This window comes from Pochonia chlamydosporia, chromosome 5 (genome assembly GCF_001653235.2).
Source record: "Pochonia chlamydosporia 170 chromosome 5, whole genome shotgun sequence".
Taxonomy (NCBI): Eukaryota; Fungi; Ascomycota; class Sordariomycetes; order Hypocreales; family Clavicipitaceae; genus Pochonia; species Pochonia chlamydosporia.
Window position 1 is genome coordinate 3755503 of NC_035794.1, and position 23807 is coordinate 3779309.

A 23807-nucleotide genomic window follows, 5' to 3' on the forward strand; every position below is an offset into this window, starting at 1 on the left:
AAGGCAAAGGGGGTCCGGCCGCCCACTCACTCACTCACGCACCACGTCACAATCGGTCGGGATAGTTTGGTGCCTGTTCCTGCAGACGTTAGTGCAGCCTAGGGTTTGCAACTGGGCTTGATCCAGCTCCGGACCCCCAACTTCTCTGTCGATGGCTGCCATGGTTGGCCACGGTAGTCCTGTCTGGAAGCCCAAGTCTCGAATCCAGGCACGGGTTCTCCCAATGCTCAGAGCCGTGCTGCCACCCCCCCATCGTTGAGCCCCCTCTCCCCTCTGCCCGTGCTCACACTGGTCGCAGGGTTCCTTTTCCTCCCGTCTCTCCCATCCTTCGGTTTTCTCTCCTCCGTCTCTTCTATCACCATCCCTCTCGCTTCGTTCTTCTGCTACTTCCTTTCCTTCCCCGACCTTTTCTTTCTTTCAAGTCACTCTCTTGTTGTTTAGTAGCCATTTCGGTACCCGTCACTCTTTCCGGGACCATTACATTCATTCGGCTCCTCATCGACGACTCTTGACCATCTCATCGAGACGACGTCCTCTGGAAAACCTCCAACATCTGCCCACTATAGGATTTTGGAGTCTCACATTCATTACATTTTCTTGATATTTGCAACACATCACACGCTTTCGCTACGCCCCTTATTCTTAGCTTTGAACCGCGAAACTATTTCGGTATCCAGGTTCGACTCGCCTACACCGAAGTAGCCATCATCCTGTCGGCATTCTCTTCAGGAATATACCAGACTCTCCTTGACGAACGAAGGCCCGTCGACCACGCCATAAAACAATCCACGAAGGCGAATTGACTTACGATTTCGACGTTCCTTGATAACCTTGTGGCTTCCGAAGGCAATCCCTTAGTTGGGCCTAGCCATTATTACGACTTGACGCGACACATTGCATTCGATTGGTTCCTGGCACGACACAACACAATGGCCACCGAGGTCGAGCACCCCATGGCCTTGGCCACTGTTACTCCCGTTCCTGCTCCAATTTCTGCCTCTGAGAGTGACGTTGCCACACCCACATCCTCTACCAAGTTGTCCCCATCACAGTCAAGCTCCGGTGGCAATGGACAGTCTAATTCGAAGCGACCACCCAGGAAGAGCACATTGACCCAGCAGCAGAAGAACCAAAAGAGACAAAGAGCAACCCAGGATCAGCTTACTATTCTGGAGGTTGAGTTTAACAAGAACCCAACCCCCACTGCTGGGGTTAGAGAGAGGATAGCGGAGGAGATCAACATGACCGAAAGGTCTGTTCAAATTTGGTTCCAGAACCGGTATGTTTCCTAGTTGTAGAGTCATGTGGCAATCCTTTGATGTGAAACTTGGAATACTGATCCCAGTTGTAGACGTGCAAAGATCAAGCTGTTGGCGAAGAAGAGCCTAGAAACAGGCGAAGATATCGATTCTATCCCGGAGTCAATGAGAGCATACCTCGCTATGCAAGCCATGGAAACAGGCAAGGGTCTGGGCGGCAGCTACCTTGGCCGAACGGGCTTGATGCCGTTTGGCCACAATGGCATGCTCCTTGGCGGCGACCAGGCCCAGGGTAAAGTTTGTAAGTCGTGCATCCATTTCTGGTCGGCGCTCTTCAAACCTCAAAGTGCTTTACTGACTCAATCACGTCTAAGTGATTCATCACCTTACTTGCCGCTCCCTCAGCATAGGAAAGTGGACTCGAGTTGGACAAAACACCATGGATCTCATCATCTTCTACTCGCCCGATAAGTGCACCATGACTTATTACATCAACAACGAACAGGCGGGATACAAGATTGAGTATCCCTTTTCGTATATCAAGAATATTTGGCTGGAAAACAACGAGACTGATCCAAGCAAAATGGGCGGCATCGTCATTGAACTGAACCGCGCCCCGAATTTCTTCATGGACTCTGCGTCACAAAGCAGTGGCTTCTACCAGGTCGGTGATTTCACCGAAGACCTCCAGGCTACGCAATGCATGATCCACCATCTGGGAGGAAACCCCAAGGTCCTGACAAGCCAGCTCGCTAAACTGGTCTCTCTCGACTCATTCATGAATCGACACAACCCGCAGCACTATGCCGCCGTCGCCGTCGCCGACCCGCATGCAATTTCAGTGTCTGCTCCTGTGTCGCCAACTGCACGGCCTGCATCACAGCCCAACTTCCATCAACCCCATGCCGGCATGATGCAAGACCATTGGGGTATGAACCAGATGCACTCTGCCATGCGCCCACCACCACAGGGCCATAAAAGACAGCGCAGTCGATCCGTCCCTGGCCCGATCGACTTCGCCATGTTTCAAAACCAGCCCATGCCCTCGTTCTACATTCAACCTCCGGGCGACATGGGCCCTCCTCAACACAATCCGAGCATTTACGCACCTGTTCCTCAGCAACCAACCGGCATGGGTCACAACTTGAGGATCGACACACAAGCAGGATTCGGACTGGATATGCGCCAATACCCAATGTCAGCAACAACGGCCTCGCCATCCGAGTTCCCTCCCAGCCCTGCCGGCACGTATTTGTCGCAAGGGCCTGAGACAGGACCTCTTCCAGCGACCAGTTTTGGGACCCCTTACAGCAACGGTGCCTTCCTGTCTCCCATGGTTGGCGCCGAGAATGGTGGAGGAACAATGTCGCCAATGCCATACAACGGTGCTGGCGAACCGTCCATTGTCGAACAATCTCCGCCAATGTCGATGATGGGGCGACCTGGGTCGGCTGAACTCTATGCCACGGGCCATGATGGCTCTTGCGCTGTCTCGGAGGATGGCGTCAGTCTAAACGAAATGTATTCCAAGCACACCATCAATTTGCCTATGCATGGTCAATCACCCAACAACTTCGTGCAACCGCAACAAGGCGAATTGGACATGGACCAACTGGTGCAGTTTGACCATGTTGAGCCTGTTAGCTTGTCACCCGAGTCCGTCGCTCATCATTGAAGATGAAGGACTTTGGCCATGGAGCACCCGCCGTCTCTGTTGGTGAAAAGTGCGGGCAACGTTCTGTTGGCACCCAGCTACCCAGGAGACTACGGTTGACCAAGAAGGATTTACACATCATGCAGGCGTTGGCTGTTTTTGTTTTTGTCGGTCAAAAGCCGTTGATACCACGGGCTATTGTCCGGCCTCGGATTGGAATGCTATACCCGTTGCTCGTTTTTGGGCCGTTTGGAAGGATTTTACATACCCTGTCTTGTACCCAGATGGTTGCTATTTATCCCATCTGCCTTGTACCATCGCCTCTCGCCAAATTTACTCATCTGTACCTTACGACGCCAATTCAACGTGGTGGTCGATCTCGTTCACGACGATGACCGCCACGAACAGATTGCATGATGACGACACCATGTGATGTTGCACATGCTTGTCTGGTATAGCGATCGTACATTTGCTCCTTTTTTACTCCTTTTTTTTTTGTGTTTGCCAATGGCAATCGCTTTTTGCAACAAACATGGTTGACGCACAATATTCTGATATTCTGCGAATTTACCTACCCTGGTGGCCTGTTTTCATGTTCTACTCGGCCAGTTACAACTTCGCTTTCTCTTCATGTTGGCTGCTTCGTCTTCTGTCCATTCGAGTATCTGTCCGTCTAAGGGTAGCGGATTTTGCCACCACGCTATACCTGGGGATCTAATCTACATTTCTTGCATATCTTGAGTAATACGGGTCATTTTTCTCTTTTTGTTATTTGCGTTTGATGTTGGCGACTGATTTGGGAGGTGGGCCCAGGAGGCTCAAGCGGAAGGTTCATTGTTCTATTTTTTTTTTAAAGCTCTTTTTTTTTTTTTTTTTGGGCAAAGGGGAAAGTGATGGATTTTATGTTCCTTGAAACTAGGGAAAGAGACGCCTTTAAGCAATAGAGAAGCAACACAAAAGCAACACGGGTGTGACCGCGAGGGGGATCACGACAGACGATCTTAAGAGACGTCGTCTTCTTGGGCAATTTGACTGTGCACTTGAGAATAGTGGACAAGAGGTTGGCTGGTGAAGGCGAGGTTAGGTTCGTACTTGTGGCCGCATTTAGGAATACAATACAAATGGGTTCAAAGCTTTGAAATTTCTGGTATCTTTGCTATATGCAGTGCTGTGCGTTGTTGTGAATGGGGTAAAGTGATCTATTTATCGCGGCATGAAGGGACGGGCTGAGTTGGGATATTAAAATTATGAATGCCAAAGGTGACGCTACAGCAAAAGTGGCAAGGTACGTGGGCAAGTACTGAGGTGAGATCTGATAATGTCGAGTATAGGTGCCTTGGTGGTGAGGCGGCTTTCGATGGATAAGCCACTCCATGATACATGGTAATGACATGGGGGGCTGTGTGACGATGGGAGACGTCGGTGGCAGAAACAGGAACAAGTATGTGGCGGTTGACGACCGAGGAGAAAAGAACATGGAGATCTTGGTGTGATACTTGTTCTCATCTTGGACTACTTCAAGTAGAGACTGTGTGTGTGGTGGACACATGTGCGGTGGGAGGTTGTTTGGTCAATTGAACCAGTTGACGGGTGGTGACGGACATGGTCCGCTCTGGGGGACAGAGGACTGGGGCACTGGGGAACTGGGGTACGTAGGGAGAGAGGAGCGACTCGAGTGGCTCACCCAAGTCATTGTCCTTCTTCAGGCTTTGTATCTTTGGACTTGACCAACAGGAGGGAACATTGAATGGAATCCCCTCCTGGGTGGGAGTTGGTTGATGGGTGCGTGGGAGACAGACTGATGGTTGGATGGGATTGAACAGTGCAGCCATTTCAAGCCAGGAGGGGAAGGCGGCTCCACTTGGTGATGCCATTGATGGCTGTGCAGGAAGGACTTGACTCTGACGAGTACAGTACATGTAGTGTTTGCTGCGTTGCCAGGCTCATATACTCCGTACTTCAGTACCAGACTCCATACAGTCTGACACAACATGATGGCGGTGTTTGTCCTTACGAGTTTGCGGTGTGTATTGTGCGCAAGGGATGATGTTTCACCAGCAGACTGCACTGTTGGTGGATGCTGGTGACGGCGGCGGCTGTTCATGCGCACATCTGGTACTGTGGTCGTACTCGCAGCCATTTTGGCAGATGGACAAGTGCTGCTTAAAGTATCGACTGCATCATTCGGCATGAGTACAGCAGAGTTGAGTGTCTGCCACAGAACAGCATCCTTCGAGTTGTCTTGGATTAGACTGGACGTTGGATCGTCGCTTTGGCTCTCGGTTGAAGCTGCGCCACGTTGCTCACGCTGTACGGAGTACGTCAGGACAAGACGGGGCCACGCAAGTGCCAAGATCTGACTGTTCGTCTGCGTTCAATAATTGCTGTTGTGATTTGATGGACCATTGAACTGATGCTGTGCAGTGCTGCACTGCACTGGCTGCATTTACTCTGCAGTCGCAGTTTGTGCCTTTTTTACTTTTTTTTCCGCGTCAGAGTGTTGCGACAGGCGGTGTTGCTGCGCCTGGCTGACACGACTTCAAATGCACATACTCCGTATGTCTGGTTGACTTTTTTTTGGGCTGGCACTGCACAGTACTCCATACAAGCATCAGGCCAGACTCGACCGTTGGATTGATTGCAGGCCGGCGGGGCATGGGGACAAACTTGGACGCCACGGGCCTGGATCATCATAGATTTCTAGACGTTATTGGACCGTAGCGCCGCCTCGTTGCAAGGAAGCGAATTAAGTTTGGTGTTGGAGCACCATTGAGGCTGTTGGGCCTGGGTACCTATCTAGGTACCTAGCAGTCAATTCGTGGTGGCTGTTCCAAATATCGCTGTTGCCGAAACTGGTTTCCTTCAATGTTCCGTTGATGTCTTCCCTTTAATGTTCCATGTCAATCTTCTCTCCAAACTTGCGACTGTCAATTCTGCGATATCCTTCTGACGTTGGCAAAGCGTCACGTTTTTTTCTTTCTGTCCATCACAACCGTGCTTCTGCTGCATATTTCCCTCGTTATCAAGTCTATCTATTCTCTAGCGGCCTGCTTTTTACCTGATTGTATTTCTCCTTCTCTGCAGGCTTCTGGACCTTGTTAGCGATACCCTGACACGGAAACACATACTTCTAGCAATATCCATTGTTTCAGTCCAACGAATATGCATCTCATCACATTCCAACACTGAGACACTGTCGATTATTTTTCCTTCCTTGGACTATGGCTCCTGCGCGACCACCAAGTCGACATGGCGGCTTATCGTCGCGCGACGAGGTCAACGATAACAACGACAACTCCCACGTCGCACCCATGACGACACACGACCAGACTCCAAATTTGCCCCGACGAGCACCTCCGAGGAGAGCAAATACCGACCCTGTACACCAGCCCGGCGTCGTGCGGTCGGTGTCTTTCTCAGAAGACTCGAATAGGCGGTCACACGTGGACTCGACGAGACGGCTTGGCCACGACCAGCATGTGCTGCTTACGATTCCGTCGAGAGATCCCGACGCCGAAATGGGGTCTGCATCCGACAATGCTGATAAGCATACAGACAAGACGACCTCTGCCGAGACCACAAGACCCGTGCGCGACAAGGCGACTGAGACGTTGAGAGATTCCATTCGGCGATTTCGACCCGGCAAGAAGAGAAAGGACAACACGAACAAGAGGCTGCGGAAGCCGTCGTGGAAGGATGCATTCAAGGCCTTTCTTGTTGCTGTATATCAAAAAATCATCATCGAGTGCTTGTTACGGAGGAAGCCGATCCCGCCGAGCGTCGATGGGCGACACATTCCCATAAACTCAACCGATGCGCTAATTGACGAGCGGAGCCAACGGCCGTACATTAGCAACTTTATTCGGTCTTCGCGATATACGGCCTACGACTTTGTGCCCAAGCAGTTGCTGTTTCAGTTTAGCAAGCTGGGTAACTTTTACTTTTTGGTCATGGGCATCTTGCAGATGATTCCTGGCTTGAGTACTGTTGGACGATGGACGACTATTGTGCCGTTGGGCATCTTCGTTGCGTTTAGTATGCTCAAGGAGGGATATGATGATTACCGGAGGTATCAGTTGGACAAGTCGGAAAATCGAAGCATGGCCTGGGTTCTGAACCACGGACGGCGACAAGGTTCTACTGAAAAGAAGCAAGAAAAGAAGCACCACAAGGCGGCAGACACAAAAGGGCATGCTTCAAGTGGCGATGCTGACCTTGAGAGCGGCGTGAATGCCAACGACGACGACGGCAATTGGCTGCACGTGCAGTGGCAGCACGTCAAGGTTGGTGACGTGGTGAGACTGAGCCGAAACGATGGCGTGCCGGCAGACATGGTTTTGCTGCATGCTACGGGTCCCAATGGTGTTGCATACATTGAGACGATGGCTTTGGATGGCGAGACAAACCTAAAGAGTAAACAGGCGTGTCCTCTTCTTGCGGAGCGGTGCAACACCCTCGATGGCATCAAGTCGGCGCAAGCTACCATTGTTTCCGAAGACCCCAACATTGACCTGTACAGTTACGATGGCCGGGTTGCAGTTGGAGAAGAGACGCTGCCTTTGTCGTTGAACAATGTCGTCTATCGAGGATCTGTTCTTCGCAACACTACAGAGGCCATCGGTATCGTGGTCAACTCTGGAGAGGAGTGCAAGATTCGCATGAACGCCAACAAGAACGTTACCGCCAAGAAACCCGCCATGCACAACATCATCAACAAGATGGTGCTTTTGCAAATCATCATTGTCATCATGCTTGCCGTTGGATTTACAGTTGGATACTCTCTCTGGAAGAAGGATACCCAAGACCATTCCTTCTACCTCGTTTCCAGCGGCCAATGGAGTGCCAATGTGCCCTTTAAGGAAATCTTTTTCGGATACCTCATCATGTTCAACACACTTATTCCGCTGTCCCTGTACATCAGCATGGAAATCATCAAGATTGGCCAGCTGATTTTGCTTCAGGATGTCGACATGTACGACCCCGTAACAGACACTCCCATGGTGGCAAACACGACGACCATCTTGGAGAACCTGGGACAAGTAAGCTATGTATTCTCAGACAAAACTGGCACATTGACCGAAAACATCATGCGGTTCCGCAAGATGAGCGTTGCTGGTGTAGCCTTTCTGCACGACATGGACGTGCAACGGGATGAGGATGTCAAGCAGAAGAAGATTGAGGCTGCCACATGGAGTCGTCGCAACAAGGGCAAACAATCGCAACAGGTTGTGCCATTGTCGCCGCACAAGGCCAAGTTCTTTGACCACCACGATGAAGATGACATTCTAGAAGAAGACGAGGAAGATGATCGCCCCGCACCGCCCAAGAGAACGGCATCCGTTGCGAGTGCATCGCATTGGAAATCGACGGTACGACCGAATGAGGAGCCTGAAATCAAGACGGAGGAGTTGCTGGACTACATTCGGCGAAAGCCAAACACCGTCTTCTCCCGAAAGGCGAAGCACTTTTTGCTGTGTATTGCCTTGTGCCACACTTGCTTGCCTGAGAAGCAGGATGGCGACGACATTTCTTTCCAAGCTGCTTCCCCTGATGAACTGGCCTTGGTTGAAGCCGCTCGTGACATGGGCTGGCTGATGATTGACCGCCCGGCGCAGACGATCAAGCTGCAGTCGCGAGATGAGAAAGGCACCCTCCAAGTCGAGTCATATCAAGTCTTGGATGTGATTGAATTCAGCAGCAAGCGGAAGAGGATGTCCATCATCATCAGAATGCCCGATGGCCGTATTTGCGTCTTCTGCAAGGGCGCGGATAACGTCATCACGTCTCGACTCAAGTTAAGTCATTTGGCCGAGCAAAAGGCAAAGGATATTGGGCGAAGGGCTAGTATGCGCAAGACATTTGAGCAGGACAAGGCTCGAACGCGAATGAGCATGGCCAGCGGAAGAGGTACGCCAAGAACGAGTCTTGCCCTGAAGCGAGGCGAATCAATTGATCGATTGGAGAGCCTGCGACGTAGCATCGGCAGACTATCAACCGACATGAACAGGCTTTCGCACTCGGAGGGTGTAAGTTCCTGGTTGGCTCGACGAGAAACTGAGGAGCTGGGCACGCCTCGAGCTTCGATGGAGGTGTCGCGCAATGGACGACCTAGCCTTGGCAAAGCGCCGTCGTTTGTGGAGAATGCAGACCATCGAATTGACGAGTCTATTGCTGCAAATGAAGCCGCTGTTTTTGAGCACTGCTTCCAGCATGTTGATGACTTTGCGTCTGAGGGTTTGCGAACACTGCTCTACGCCTATCGGTACATTGAAGAGGATTCATATGCTTCATGGAAGGAACTGTACCGTGAGGCTGAGACTAGCCTCGTCAACCGCCAGGAGCTGATTGAGGAAGCTGGCGAGATTATTGAGCAAAAGTTTGAGCTCGCTGGTGCAACTGCCATTGAAGATAAGCTGCAAGATGGTGTGCCAGAGACCATTGACAAGCTTCGACGAGCAAATATCAAGGTTTGGATGCTTACGGGTGACAAGCGTGAGACGGCCATCAATATCGGCCATTCTGCCCGTGTTTGCAAACCATTCTCGGAAGTCTACATCCTCGATGGTACCTTGGGTAATCTCCAAGATACCATGACTGCCACCCTCAACGACGTCTGCCGCGGCATGGTTCCCCATTCAGTTGTCGTGGTGGATGGCCAAACGCTGGCAACCATCGACGCATCCGACGACCTTGCCGTGCTCTTCTACGACCTCGTCCTGCGAGTCGACTCCGTCATCTGCTGCCGCGCATCTCCATCGCAGAAGGCCAACCTCGTCACCTCGATCCGCCGCTTCATCCCATCCTCCATGACGCTTGCTATTGGCGACGGCGCCAACGACATTGGCATGATTCAATCGTCCCACGTGGGCATCGGCATTTCGGGTCGCGAGGGCCTCCAGGCCTCTCGCATATCAGACTATTCCATCGCCCAGTTCCGCTTCCTTCAGCAACTACTCTTCGTCCACGGCCGCTGGAACTACCTCCGCACAGGAAAATACGTCCTCGCCACGTTCTGGAAGGAAATCCTCTTCTTCCTAGTGCAGGCCCACTTTCAACGGTTCAACGGATACTCGGGCACTTCGCTCTTTGAGTCGTGGAGTCTAACAGTGTTTAATAGCCTGTTCACTTCGCTTCCCGTCATCTTGCTGGGTATCTTCGAAAAGGACCTGAGTGCCGAGACGTTGCTTGCCGTGCCGGAGCTGTACACGTTTGGACAGCAGAACAGGGGCTTCAGCTTCAAGCAGTACTTTGGATGGGTGTTTATGGGCACGGTGGGGAGCTTTGTCATTTATTATTTCACATTTGGCGAGTATTGGAGCGCGTTGTTTTCTGTGGATACGAGTTTGTACGCCATGGGAGCGGTGTGCTTTACCGTTGGTGTGATTTTCATCAACGTGAAGTTACTGTAAGTTTGCTCTACACTACACACACACTATACTACGCCACATGTGATTATGAAACTAACTGTGATAGAATTCTGGAGCTACACTGCAAAACGGTAATCACCTTTGGAGGCTTCATCATCTCCATTGCGGGTTGGTTCCTGTGGTGCCTCATCCTCTCGGCCATGTACCCTAAGAAAGTAGGCAAGGATATGGTCCGCCGCGGCTTTCTCGACAACTTTAGCCGCCAATTATCATGGTGGACGACGCTGCTTGTCGCACTGGCTACGCTCGTGGTGATGGATTTGGTGGTCCAGGGAGTAAGGCGTGTGTACTGGCCTACGGACCAGGATCTCATGCAGCGTATCGAGAAGGATAGTAGTGCGAGGCGAGCGTTGCGCGAACATGCCGCTTTGCGGGAGCAGGGAGCGGGGGATGATGTTGAGATGCAGGATTTGATGGTGCAGAGGGGGATGGGCGAGGAGGGCAAGAAGAGTGGATTGTAGGCATGGTTGAGGAATGATGAGGTTATGTGATTTGGTTTTAGAATTTGATACCATAGATGGGAAGCATGGCGTTGGGGTATCTTTTATGAGAATTGATACAAGTATTTTATGGTATTTGCTGGGATGGTGAATGCTTTGATTGTATGTTTGACCGGTGTTGACGTTGAGTGCTGGTGGTGTCTGTGACTGGGTTATATGCCCGTTATCATTGCTTTGGAGTGCTTGAACATGTCGGCGGGGGGGTTTTGGTCCAACTAGGAAGGACTAGTCAGTTAAGAGGATGATGGTCGGGTATAGATTGTAAATACGATGGCTTGCTGCACTGGCTAAGCGTACAATGCTATCTGTCATGCAGACATCTCATGAAGCAAGATAACTACACGCTTAAGCTACAGGATTATAAGCTATGCTATATATATTACAAGGACGGCTTGTTAACTACACCTCACAATGAGGCAGAGACTATTACAAGGCGAAACGAACCATTATACATGCCATATGCATTGGAGAGTAGACGCTTATTAAGTACAGAGCACATGAAAGAGGAAATTACACTCAATTACACGGTGTTACTTTATATTTTATGCTGTGTGTTAGAGAGGAGAACTTGTTAACTGCACGGCACATAAAAGATGTAATTTACACTCGACTTACTCATTATACGTCCGCCATATACATTAAGCGTACACACTGTCAGTACACGTCACCTAAAGCAAGATACACACTCAATTTACACGATTAATTAATGCCACACATTAGAGAGGAGACGCTTGCCAAAAACAAACCCTGTACGCCAACACCCATGACCATAATAACTCTTCATCCACGCAGCTAGCACTCGTCATCACCAACATCTCTATCAACCCTCACCATCACCTTCCCCCTCGCATGCCGTCCCCCCAGCTTCTCATACGCCTTGTCCGCCTCGTCCAACGGCCAAACACTATCCCTCACAACCTTGACGTCCCCCCTCCCCAGCATGGCGACGATCCTCTCCCTGTCGGCGAGGGTAGGCGACATCATGGACACGCCTTTCCACAGGCGGCCTACGCCGCCGAGCCATCTGCTTACGGGCCACCACTCATTCAGTTTCATCTGGATGACAGCGCGCAAGAAGTCGGGGACGTCAAAGGACGGGGGTTTTATCCCGGCGGAGGAGTAGATGCCCCCTTGGACGAGATACGCCGGTGAGTGAGCGTATATAGCGTGGAATCCGAGCGTGTCGATGATGGTGTCGAACGGTTTGGAAGAAAAGGTTGCTTTTAGGTGGTATGGTAGGTGTTTATGCTGCGTGTAGTCAACCACCTACACCAGTCAGTTTATAATGAGCATAAAACGTCGAGTAAACAAACCTCATCTGCGCCCAGACTCTTAACCAAATCCCCATTCTTGCCACTACACACACCAACGATATACCCATCGTCTCCCACGATCCTCCTCACCATCTACACAACCATGGTACCTATCCCTCCACTCGCCGCCACAACGAGCACCCTATCCCCCTTCTTGGCGCCCGACTCCTCCACCATCTGCGCGGCCGTCATCCCCGTCAGCAGACAGCCCGCTGCGTCGGCGAAGCTCACATCCTCGGGTTTGCGGACGGCGTACTTGGCCGGAATGGCGATGTATTCTGCGAGGGCGCCCGTCCCCGTGGCGAGGGCATGAGAGGCGGGCAGCATGGCGACGACTTTATCGCCCTTTTGGAAGCGTGGAGTTTGTTGCGGGTCGGGGTGCCAGACGTCGGTGATGGTGCCGCTGAGGTCCATTTCGGGGGTGCAGGTTGCGGCGCGGAGAAAGGTTGGGATGAGTGTCATTTGGAAGATGGCGCCGATGTTGAGGCCCGCGAAGGCGACTTTGATGAGGATCCATTCTTCGGGGAGGGGTGAGTCGCGGGGGAGGGGGAGGGATGGAGGGAGGGTTGGTGTTGGGGTTGTTGTGAAGGAGAGGACGGTGGAGGGGGGGCCGCGGGAGGAGAATGTCCAGAGGCGGGTTGTCATGGTGGTGGTGGTGGTGGTGATGTTGAGGGTTGGTGGTGATGGTGGTGAGAGTGGTGGTGGTTGAGGTGTAAGCTGCGTAACGTATAAAAAATGAATAATGAAATGAAATAGATACAGATGTATATTACACGACAGTATTGGGCTGATGATTTATTTATGCTCCTGTTTACGTGTTTACGGAGTTTAAATGTATCAGCTTGCAACGCCCCACGCAGCTGAACTTGAAGGCTCCAAGACCGTTCTGCCCAGCCATCACCATTCCGCGAGCCATGAGTGAAATCTGGCCTCTAAGACCTTGACCATCATCGTGGCTTGAGCTAAACGTGGACGCGGAACGACACCGTTTGTGGATCAAAGAAGCTTAGAAGCTTATTCTTCTGTTACGATCGGATGGTGCCGGATCTGCATACCGAGTACTTGCTGATGGGACTGATGAGATTGTCTCACCAGAAGTCAAGTTAATTGCATCAAGTCTGGTCACGCAATACATGCCTAGGTAGTTAGTCATCTTGTGGTACCAAATCCTCCGTGAAAGAGCCAAGTAAGTCGGCGGCTTGATACCGTCTTCTCGTCAACGCCTCCCCATTCAGGTTAGCGAAACGGTTCATTGTTCGGTGATTCCGTGTCCGCCCATGGATCCGCCTCGTGGCCACAGAGCCGATCATCCGACGAATCATGGCTTTGCTGGTCTTTTGTGTTGAGGCGTTTATGCGGAAACCTTGATTTAAGGCTGCTGCCAAGGCGCGCATGAGGATATTTGTCGTAATTGTATTGACTGCTGTTCGCTGGCGCATCGGGATTGTTTCTATTGAATTGAAGTTTCAACAGATATCGGTATCGGGTTGTGTATGTTTCACATGAATGAATAGGACGATGATGTATTGGTTCAATCACAAATGTATGGGCTGCATGGGCGATGTCTTCGCGGGCCGGCATATGAGGCTCATACGCAACGCAGCATCACATCTTATCAATCAGTTTGATCAAGACCACATAGTCCTGAAGAGAAACTGTACTGTAATGGTTGATGCTCGACTGTGTTAGTTATATTGAGGACGACCGGCAGGGGCTATGATACCTGCATGTACATGGCTGCTCTCAGTGCAGCTCACCACGCTCATGAATCACCTCAATGACCTCAACTTCTGACCGCCTCTACATAAGTATGCGCCCTCCAATCCAACATCAGGCTAGTCCAACAAATACAATCGTCGCCAGTTGGAACTTGGAACCTACGCTGCGCCTCCCAAGATCTCGACCATGCCCACAAATCCCCTGTGTGTCTCATATGCTTGGGGAAACTCATTTTCGTACGGGTTGTTATGTAAGAAGCACTTTGACAGCGTCGCCTCTTAAAACAAGACTTCAGATAAAGACGCGCATCGGATCAATGGACGTCTATGCTCATTTAAAGAGCCTCTAGGATGAAACGAGCATGATTCCAACAAACTCCTACATCAGCTACATCAATAAGGCGATGAATGAACGCCCCGGAATCGGTACACATCGCACCAAGGAGGAGATCATCCGAATAACATTGAGAACTAGCTGCAATGTGCGCATGTCAACTAATTGGACGACAAGCACAACCCCGCCGATAGGGACAGATAGAATTGCCAAACTACCCTTAAGGAATGGGTGGGCGTAGAAGCTGTAAAATGAAGCAGACGGCAAAGTGTCCGTAAAATGGCAAGTGAAACGCTACGGTGTGATGACTGCTTTCGTTGACGGCGTACAGTCTTGAAGCAGAGAAGGCGGCCAAGACGGATTCCACGCCCGGCAATTTAGGCCGCCGCCATTTACATCAAGGTGATGAGAGAGCACCCGGTCCATGTTGCATATACTCTATGCCAAGTACGGCTGCGTGGCTAGGACCTGCAGAGCACTCCAGAAGGGCATGAGGTCCTCAACATCCTGCTCATGAATCTCAAGGTATTTCAAGAGTATGTCAAACCCCTTGGCGGTGAAAACAGGGAGAAATACGCTACCGCCAAACTCCCATATATAGCGTCAGAAACTGGGGCCTGGGCGTCCCTCTTCCAAGACAGTGGCTTTGATGAGCATGAATTGTCCAAGAAGCCGTTCTACTAACTATCCTCTGTATGTTGGCAGAGTTCCCCTGGCAGAAACTCGGCCAAGTAATGAGGCAACTTCCGGGACCGGCGTATGTGGTGGTATGATGCGAAGTAGTACCTTGGGAGTGTTGATGTGGAGCTTGTGCGATTGTGTATAATGCGTAACTAAATGTAGATATATACTTGCTCAGCAGCTTCTTACCATTGTGATTGAGCATATCCAACTTATGTACTATACATGCCTTGTAACCAAATCTAGCTCACAGTTGCTACAACGTCAATGTCAAAGATAACGTCAACTCCCCATCTGCACCCTCCCCAACACCTCCTCCAACCTCTCCTCCTCCACCTTGTCGTCATTCCCAAATATCAACGCATACAATGTCCTCGCATCCATCAACAAGTCCAACTTATACGACATCTGCACGTTCCCATCGTCAAAGTACTCATCCGCCAACACATCCCTCACCGTAATCGCCGTCCCACACACATGCATCCTCACATTATTCGAGTGCTCCTCCTCCGCCGGCCGCACCACCACCCGCTTCATGGGAAACCCGTCGATCCTGCACACAAAGTCCCCCTGCAGGGCGTCCGGCGCCACAAACGCCAATTTGTACGGCGTCTGGTCCCACGGCGTAGACGAGATCTTGAGCATCGCCAGCCGCGGTTCATCGGGCGTAGATGTGCGGTGGTTCCATGATCCTTCTAGCCCGGGAGGGAGGTGGCGCTCCTTGTGCATGAACGACCAGTAGGGGCCGTAGATTTCGGGCCCGTGGAAGACGACTTTGTGGTTTTGGAAGTTTGTGCGGTTGACTAGTTTTCCGTCGGGGGCGTCAAAGATGCGACGCATGAGATTGTCGTTTTCCATGTGTGCGCTGTCGAGGTTGCCCCGGTACATGCGCTGGAGCTCTTCTTCCCACGCGTCGGTGAGTTCTAGCGAGGAGAGGAGCTCGCTTGCTGATGGGCCGAGGGATACAATCACACCGTAGACCTCGGCGAAGAAGGAGAGTGCTGAGAGGGCGACTTCGTCGGTTGCTTGTTTGTTGTGGGAGTCGTAGAAGGATTCGTCGCCGGGCGCGTGGTGTAGTTGCACAACTCCGGATACAGATCCTAGCTCTTCACCGCCGAGGAGGTCGCGCACAAGACTGCAGAATTGGACGCGTTCGGCGCAATCATCGGGGAGAAGGTCGTGTCGACTCATGAAGTGGATGGTGTCGGTCCATACTTCAAGCAGCGTCTTGTTGTAGTCCATGGGGAAGCCTCGTCCGTCTGTGGACAGACCGACCAGGCCGTAGATTTTGTCCCTGGGGTCCTTGGACAGGGCTGTGGCGTGGTTGGTGAGAAGTTGTCTCAGCGAACAACTTCCGTCGTATTTGTCCTTGCGTAGTCTATCTAGCTTTAGGGGTCCAGCCTCGTCTGCCACGTCGTCGTGCTTGCGGATCCATGAGATGAACCTGTCCCATTCGGCGGGCTCTTGTCCAAAGCAGAGGTGAATCTTGCGCGCTTTCCCGATTTCCTGCAAGATCCACACTCTGTCCCAGTACCCGTCAGAGATGATTTTGTCTTTGATATCTGCGTTTGGTTCCGGGTCTGACTTGGAGTTGGGGCCTAGATTGATGGGTAGGTTGATGTATCTGCCGCCGAGCCATACCAGCGTGGAGGTCGCACGCGCGTAGATGTGCGGCATGATGCGCAACTGGCTACTACGCTCGGGAATGTCCGTTTGGTTGATACATATGGCGTCTATCCAGATGGCGTCTTGGCGGGCATGTGCTCGGAAGTAGTGCAGCGCTTCGAAGAGGTTGGCTGTTACGCGAAAGCGCACTCCGTCGACGATGATGGTCTCCTTGGTTGACTCGTCGCCCCAGCGGTATGAGAGGGTTTCGTACCGCGGCCGCTGGGCAAAGGTTGTGGTTTGCAAACGGCATGTCAGGAGGCCTTCTGGGTTTAAGTCTGGGTCAATGGTGACGAGACGGATGCCGTCGGCGGTGGTGTCGAGTTGGCGACTGAGGTATGGTTCGGGGATGGGCGGAGGGGCTGGGGTTGGTTTTATGCGTGATGATGAGAACATGGCCGACGTATGCTTATGAACTATTGTTCGTCGGTGAGGCTTGGCGGGATCAATTGGATGGGAGTTGTCAATTGACGTTGAGGAGGTGAGGATGTAGGAAAAGTGGTGAGATTGAAGTTGAAGTTGCGACGTCGAATCTGGGGAACGTTGGACGTCACACGAATGGGGCTGATCCAGGCACAGGCACAGACAGGCACAGGGTCCAGTTCGCATATTCAGCCTCAAACCCACCACGGCTTGCGTCACACAGACCGTGGTACAACATTGACTCAAATACTATTTCAGTGTCATAAAGTCTTGTTGCAATTATCTTTGCAACATGTGTGGGAGCAAAGCAGCCCAAGACTTCAGGTCTGACAGATACATTCACGCCTGCCCAACGCGATAACAGTTACATATTTCATTGAACAATGGCATCAACTCATTGCTAATTGCGACTGACCCGACAGTTTCTCAAAGATCAATCTACCCTTTCCCCCAATTAAGCAATCATACTACCCTCAGATTGCTCCTTGTGGCTCGTCTCTACAGCCACCTTATTACTATCTGGCGTGGGAATACGCTCCTGTGCTCCTACAATCATATCAAATTGCTACCATAGTTAGTATATCTCATCAATTGACCCTTTCAAACTTGACCACAACAAAACTTACAGGTCCATTAAATGTCTTGCCGTATATTATCCAGTACAGGCCGATCAAAACCGCCAAAATGCCCAACACAACCACCACATAATCTAAAAGAGTCAGTTTCCCATCTTCTCACAACCAGAAAAGCACTCACTCATAGTATTAGACGTAACGGGTATACTCGTCGGAAAGCAAAAGAACTGCAAAAGTTAGCACCATCCACACACATCAGCCAAAGTAAAAACTCACCACCGACGTAACAACAAGATACAAAACAGCCACCCCATTCACAAAATACCCCAACCGCGGTCCCATCTGAAACGGCGTCCTGCTCGTCCTATGCGCGACAAGCACCCCCCTCCCCCTCACGAGCAGCACCACAATCGGCACAGCATACGAAATGTCCAGCAGGATAGTGCAAGACGCGACGTAGGCGCTAAACGCTACCGTCGGCCCCAAGTACAACAGCCCGAAGCACACGTTGAAGACGTAGCAGAAGAGGATGGTGCGCATCGGCACATTCAGCTTGGGCTCGATGTGGGAGAAGAACTTGTGGAAGACGACGCCGCGGTCGCGGGCCATGGCGAAGAGCAGGCGGCTCGCGCTGGTGATGCTGGCGTTGGAGCCGTTGACGAAGCAGACCGCCAGCATGAGGGAGAGGACGGTTGTGCCGGCGCGGCTGTTGGTTGCGCGGTAGATCATTTCGACGATGGGCATGCCGGTGGCGGTGCCGAGGATGGCTTCTGGGTCGTTGAAGCAGAAGAGGATGGCGAGGATGAAGATTGTGCCTCTGGAGGGTGTTAGCTTCTGGGATGAGAAGAGACGAAAGGAGAGAGGGGAAGAGAGGAGGCAAAGGGCATACGTTACGCCGCCGACCATGATGGCGTAGATGAGGGCTCGCGGACTATCGCGAGATGGGTTGGGCATCTCCTCCGTCATGTGGAGGACCACGTCAAAGGCGATGAGGGACAAGGCCGACTGGAGGAGGCCGAGGATCCAGGATATGCCGTCGGGCCAACCCGTTGTGTTTTGGAAGTTGGTGAAGACAAAGTCGGCGTCGGTCTTGTCCGACATGGCGAGGAGGACGATGCTGATGATGATGACGCCAGCGATGGACCAGTACACTAACGGTGTAAGTCAAGCTGGAACGAGTTGAGTAGTAATGGGAACTTACGCGCTCCGTCATTCCACCGGCCGAGGATCTTGTTGCCCCAGATATTCACGGCAGTGGTGGATGTGAGGATGGCGAGGAAGATGCCGTACGTCCTGGCGGCGGTGATTTCGTATGTGCCACCTGACGCAATTACTGCCGCCGCCGAGATGAACTGAGCTACATGGAGTCAGTCAGCATCATGATATTTTGCGTATTCATCAGAACGTACCGCCAAAGTAGCCTTGCACCGTAACAATGACCAGCCATCCAGCAATGCTGATCCATCCCACGGCAAAACTCTGTCGACATTAGTACACGCAGTGACTTCTTAACAAGGGGACCATCGTACAAGAGGCAGCTTTGTCTTTTCCGAACTCAGCGCAAACACGAAATGATACTGCCCCCCTGCAGTCGGCCAAATGGCGCTCATCTCGCCCAAGCTAGCCGCCACGCAGAGACAGCACAGGACGCAAAAGATGAATCCGTACAAAAACGCAACAGATCCGCCGGACGGCAGAATCAGCCCTATAGAGCCAGCAAGTGCAATCCATGTACTACCAGAATATTAGCAGTGTAAAACACGAAGAGGGAGCAACGTACTTGAGGATGGCAAAGGCCATGGCGAGCGTCGACAACGTCGACAGTCTTTGCTGCAGAGTGCCATGGCTCGCAGTCGGTGTTATCTCTGAACCACCCATCGTGCTAGTTTAATGTGCAGTATGACGATGGAGTCGAAGGCAGGTGATGGGGTTTCATGGGCACGATGCCCGAGTTATATCTTCATGGGCGAGATAAGTGGCTGCGAGAATGAACAGGATGAAGAGCGCATTCCGACATTCGCGACCAGGGATGGCGTTTTGCCCATCCCCAGCCCGTTATCACAGCCCAACTGCCGCTGACAGTGCGGTTTACACGAGATTAGAGTCTGAGACACGGCACGGGTGAGCTGGCCGGGATGAGATGGGACAGTGTAAATGGCGTCACTGTCGATATTGAATACCGTGTGGAGAGTCGTTACCCCAGACTTTGGGACGGTCCGAAAGAGGAAATTCTGTGAGAAAAGGAGATAGTATCGTTTTGGATGGTGGTGGATGAGTGAATGCGGGGTAGTTGTGAATCCGAATAGTCTCAGGATGAACTTGGTGTTAATCTGGGGTAAATGGGGTTGCTGTTCGCCTTGATTGTGGAAACTATTGGATTTGACGGACATGGAGTCATGGCTATCTGATCGGTATCGCGTGGTGATCAAACAGGTGGGGATGACGATAAAAGCTATCAATGATATTGGAGAACCTAACGGCTTGAATTGTTCCAAAACAGGCAATTTCTCGAGAATTCGACCCAAATTCACCACACTACTCCCGCCAAGCCACGTACGTTGGTCCGGGGAAAGCTCCAGCTTCAAAGGGCCGTCAATCGCCTCTCAGAAAGGCTAATTCTCGAGAAATTACCCATTACGAAAAAGACCTATCTTCGTTTTTGACTTCAATTATCGACGGCAGCTTCGCCGACTTTCGGGGCCGAGCTTCCATCAACCCCGCTGTGTATTCGGAACGACAAGTTTACCGAGAATGTGGGAATAAATATTTTGTCTACACGGGTGACTTCACTCTCGCTCCTCATTTTTTCTCTAGTTGTGTTGCGAATATGGCTTCCAAGGACGGCTACTCATGGACAAAGGCGGACGGCCTGCGTCCCGGCATTCCTTGCATCGGCGCCATTCAACCGCCTTCGAATGTGAAGGATGTGCAGGAGTATGATGTGATTGTCGTTGGGGCAGGATACTCTGGTCTTACTGCTGCTCGCGATGCAAGCGTAGCTGGTGCGTTTACCACAGGAAAGAAGATGAGAATTGACTGGCACTGACACTGTGTAGGCCTCAAAGTCCTCCTCCTTGAAGCTCGTGATAGAATTGGCGGCCGCTCATGGTCCTCCAACATCGAGGGATACCCCTACGAAATGGGCGGCACATGGGTATATTGGGGACAGGCAACTGTCTGGCGAGAAATAGCCCGCTACGGAATGCAGGACGACTTGGAGATTTCGTACGACTTCTCAAGAGGCATCAACAAGTTTCTGTTGGCAAGTGCCCATGGGACACAGGACTTCACCCACGAACAAGAAGTTTGTTTCCCCATACACAAGCTGTTGAAAAGTAGACTGACAATACCAGGACGCCCTCATGGAATCCGCCCTCTGCAAGCTCGTCAACATTGACGGCACCCACGGCCGCGACACCATTCCCTACCCTCACAGCGGGATACTCAACCCCCAAGCCCGTAAATACGACTACGTCTCCGTGGCAGACCGCCTCGCCGAGATAAAACACCAACTCACACCCAACGAACGCCTCTGCGCAGAAGCCTTCATCCTGCTCTGCAGCGGCGCCACCCTCGAAACCACATCCTTCTACGAATTCCTCCACTGGTGGGCCCTCTGCGGCTACTCCTACGAAGGCTGCATCAACCACCTCGTCAAGTACAAGTTCAAAGGCGGCCAGTCCTCCTTTGCGATCCGCTTCTTCGGCGAGGCCCTCGCCTCCGGAAACCTAAGCTATGCGTTCAACCAGCCCGTTGCCTCTGTAAAAGACTCGTCCTCCGGCGTCGCCGTCACCACCCGCACGGGACAGACGTTCAAGGCCCGCAGGATGATAAGCGCCATGCCGCTGAACGTTCTGGCCGACGTTAAATTCGAGCCGCCGCTCTCCAAGGGCAGAGAAGCGGCTGCCAAGACGGGGCATGTCAACCAGACGGTCAAGGTGCATGCCGAGATTAGCGATCGCGACTTGCGCTCCTTTACCGGCATAAGCTACCCGCATAATAATTTGATTTATGGATTTGGCGATGGCGAGACGCCCAAGGGGAATACGCATGTCGTTGCCTTTGGTGGCCAGCATAACCATTTCCATCCCGAGGATAGTATTGAGCGGACGATTGAGGCATTCAAGGGGTTTGCGCCGATGAATGTGGAGAGAGTTGTAAGTAGAGTCTGTGGATGTGATGATGTTGTTACTGACTTTGGTAGGTGTTTCATAATTGGTCGAGAGATGAGTTTGCAAAGGGAGCTTGGTGAGTCTTTGTCTTGTTGGATGGGGAGTAGTATGGAGGAATTGGAATGGCTGACAATATGCAGGTTCTTCTCCGCTCCGGGTTTGCTGGCAGACCACCTCAAGGATATGAGAGATCGACACGGAAATATCTTCTTTTCCTGCTCCGACTGGGCATTAGGCTGGCGTAGCTTCATTGATGGTGCCATTGAGGAAGGGGGTAGGGCCGCTGCTGCGGTGCGGGCTGATCTTCTAGGACGCGCCAAGATTTGATTGCGTTTTCATCCACATTGATTCAGGCATACCGTGATCAAGAGTAAGAATTGGCATTAAACTTGAAAATTAGGCTATACACACTAGGCTGTAAGCATGTTCATACTTCGTAAATAACAGACCATTACATGATCAAAATCTGCCGCTCGTGCGTCACAATCTCTGTCCAATTTGTCGAGTCTTGTTTCGACCATATGTAGTCCAAGGTCTGCAGGGCAAGCGGAATGCTACCAAACCCTGTGCACTCAAAGAGTCCCTTTAAACGATTGTAGAAAAAGTCGCGGTGCTCCGGCAGAATACTCTCGGCCGACGCCACAAAGTACGCCCATACAAGCGCGTGGCGACCTTCAACATTTGGGTCCATGTCAATGACAGTCTGGCGAAGCTTCTCAACTGCTTCAATGGACGATTCGCGTGTGGCCTCGTGTGAAGCACGACTTCTGTAAATGTAGCATGCCTGTCGAATGATATCCTTCATAATCATGACGTTTGCATAGGGTTCTGGATCCATTGCAAGCGAAGGGTGAGATGTCATGAAGTCCAGATAATGGTCGGGTGATACGGTCAGTGTTTCGACGCCCTTGCTCTGGCTTGATAAGGGAAACCCGAAAAGTTGGAACCTGTAGACGGGATAAATGAATAAGGGGGTCCCAGATGAAAGGCTGGGATGTTTGCTTGGCGGGAAGGAATGTCTTACATTTTGGTCTGTTCCAGTATGAACGCTTTTGTCGCCTCAGAGAGGGTTGGCTCCTTGACGGCTAACTGCGCTAGGCGTGAGAGTAGCTGAAGTAAATAGACGTAGTTGTTGGAGCCAGTAATTGTGTCGCCAACTAAAAGAACCAGTATGGTCACCCAGGTTGACATGCTGAACAGGTTTTGGGGTTCGAGGTTGAGGGACTGGTGCCGTAACCGTGACAAGATGAGTTCTTGCCCCTTCTCAGCTGCCATGTGCATAGAGGGCACTTTTTGGGACAAATGAAATGCAGCAATGACGGATACCGCTTGTCCGACCAGGTCATCCTGCACTGCCATGGGCAGCACTATTTGGCGGTAGCCGTTTCCATTGAAGTCGAGGACTACCATTTTAGAGGCAATGAAGTTTGAGACTGTCGGGTAGTGGTTAGCGATAGGTGTTGCCGGGCATTATCAGTTATTGGGTGGATGGAGTTAGTTACAATGATCAAAGAGCATCCTGGACTTTGGAGGCACTATTTCCATGGCCGCATGGGGCGACGAGAAGGACACAACCCCCCTCTGACTCTGAGGTGGTTTGCCTTGCCTGTCCCTGACCAACTCTGGCCCTCTCCGACGAGATGCCAACACTAAGCTCGTTGAGCTTGATGGTTCGGGGTAAGACGCAGCCGTTTCTTGGGCAGGTGTTGTGGAAAATGTTCCATCTTGCCCGTTTTCCACGTTTACAAACTGGAAGCGTTTCGTCGGTTTTGACGATGTACTGGCACCAGTACCACCGGCCAGTATGGTAGAGGCTGAATTCGCAGCCTGCTTTCTTTTCATGTGCTTACTGAAGCGACACTCAATTCCCTGGCCAGAACATTTAATACCCTTCTTCTGACATTTGAAGCATTCAGGTTCCGTCTTGTCGCAGCGGACGCGCCGCATACGACACTCGTAGCAACCTTGGTAGAATGGTCAGCACTGCAGAGTCCCAAAGCTGTCTCGTCTCAGAAGCACGGTTGCACCAGAGCACCTACCATCGTTCCTCTTGGCCAACGACATGTCTTGTTCAACGCAGTCGTGA

At 51.7% G+C, this 23807-nt stretch overlaps 6 protein-coding genes across 6 annotated transcripts; 2 read left to right on the top strand and 4 right to left on the bottom strand.

Moving 5' to 3' along the window:
- Positions 1-6134: 6134 nt before the first annotated feature.
- Positions 6135-10801, top strand: VFPPC_06433 (phospholipid-translocating P-type ATPase, flippase; the record flags this gene model as incomplete). The annotated part of the gene is made up of 2 exons (XM_018285466.1): positions 6135-10318; positions 10387-10801. 2 exons carry the CDS (start codon positions 6135-6137, stop codon positions 10799-10801), a joined length of 4599 nt encoding a protein of 1532 aa, XP_018142624.1.
- An 831-nt stretch (positions 10802-11632) lies between these two features.
- On the bottom strand, positions 11633-12798 carry VFPPC_06434 (zinc alcohol dehydrogenase; the record flags this gene model as incomplete). The annotated part of the gene is made up of 3 exons (XM_018285467.1): positions 11633-12106; positions 12154-12196; positions 12251-12798. 3 exons carry the CDS (start codon positions 12796-12798, stop codon positions 11633-11635), a joined length of 1065 nt encoding a protein of 354 aa, XP_018142625.1.
- A 2370-nt stretch (positions 12799-15168) lies between these two features.
- Positions 15169-16947, bottom strand: VFPPC_06435 (heterokaryon incompatibility; the record flags this gene model as incomplete). Its single annotated transcript, XM_018285468.1, has 1 exon — positions 15169-16947. The coding sequence occupies one exon, from the start codon at positions 16945-16947 to the stop codon at positions 15169-15171; it is 1779 nt and encodes a 592-aa protein (XP_018142626.1).
- A 481-nt stretch (positions 16948-17428) lies between these two features.
- On the bottom strand, positions 17429-19427 carry VFPPC_14041 (choline transport protein; the record flags this gene model as incomplete). Its single annotated transcript, XM_018291812.1, has 9 exons — positions 17429-17539; positions 17601-17683; positions 17731-17776; positions 17826-18366; positions 18439-18700; positions 18751-18906; positions 18959-19028; positions 19079-19283; positions 19330-19427. The coding sequence occupies 9 exons, from the start codon at positions 19425-19427 to the stop codon at positions 17429-17431; spliced, it is 1572 nt and encodes a 523-aa protein (XP_018142627.1).
- A 949-nt stretch (positions 19428-20376) lies between these two features.
- Positions 20377-22048, top strand: VFPPC_06436 (monoamine oxidase N; the record flags this gene model as incomplete). Its single annotated transcript, XM_018285469.1, has 5 exons — positions 20377-20551; positions 20606-20853; positions 20903-21706; positions 21754-21797; positions 21862-22048. 5 exons carry the CDS (start codon positions 20377-20379, stop codon positions 22046-22048), a joined length of 1458 nt encoding a protein of 485 aa, XP_018142628.1.
- Positions 22049-22172: 124 nt separating this feature from the next.
- On the bottom strand, positions 22173-23785 carry VFPPC_14042 (fungal transcriptional regulatory protein; the record flags this gene model as incomplete). The annotated part of the gene is made up of 4 exons (XM_018291813.1): positions 22173-22668; positions 22746-23154; positions 23224-23685; positions 23761-23785. The coding sequence occupies 4 exons, from the start codon at positions 23783-23785 to the stop codon at positions 22173-22175; spliced, it is 1392 nt and encodes a 463-aa protein (XP_018142629.1).
- Between the last annotated feature and the right edge of the window lie 22 nt (positions 23786-23807).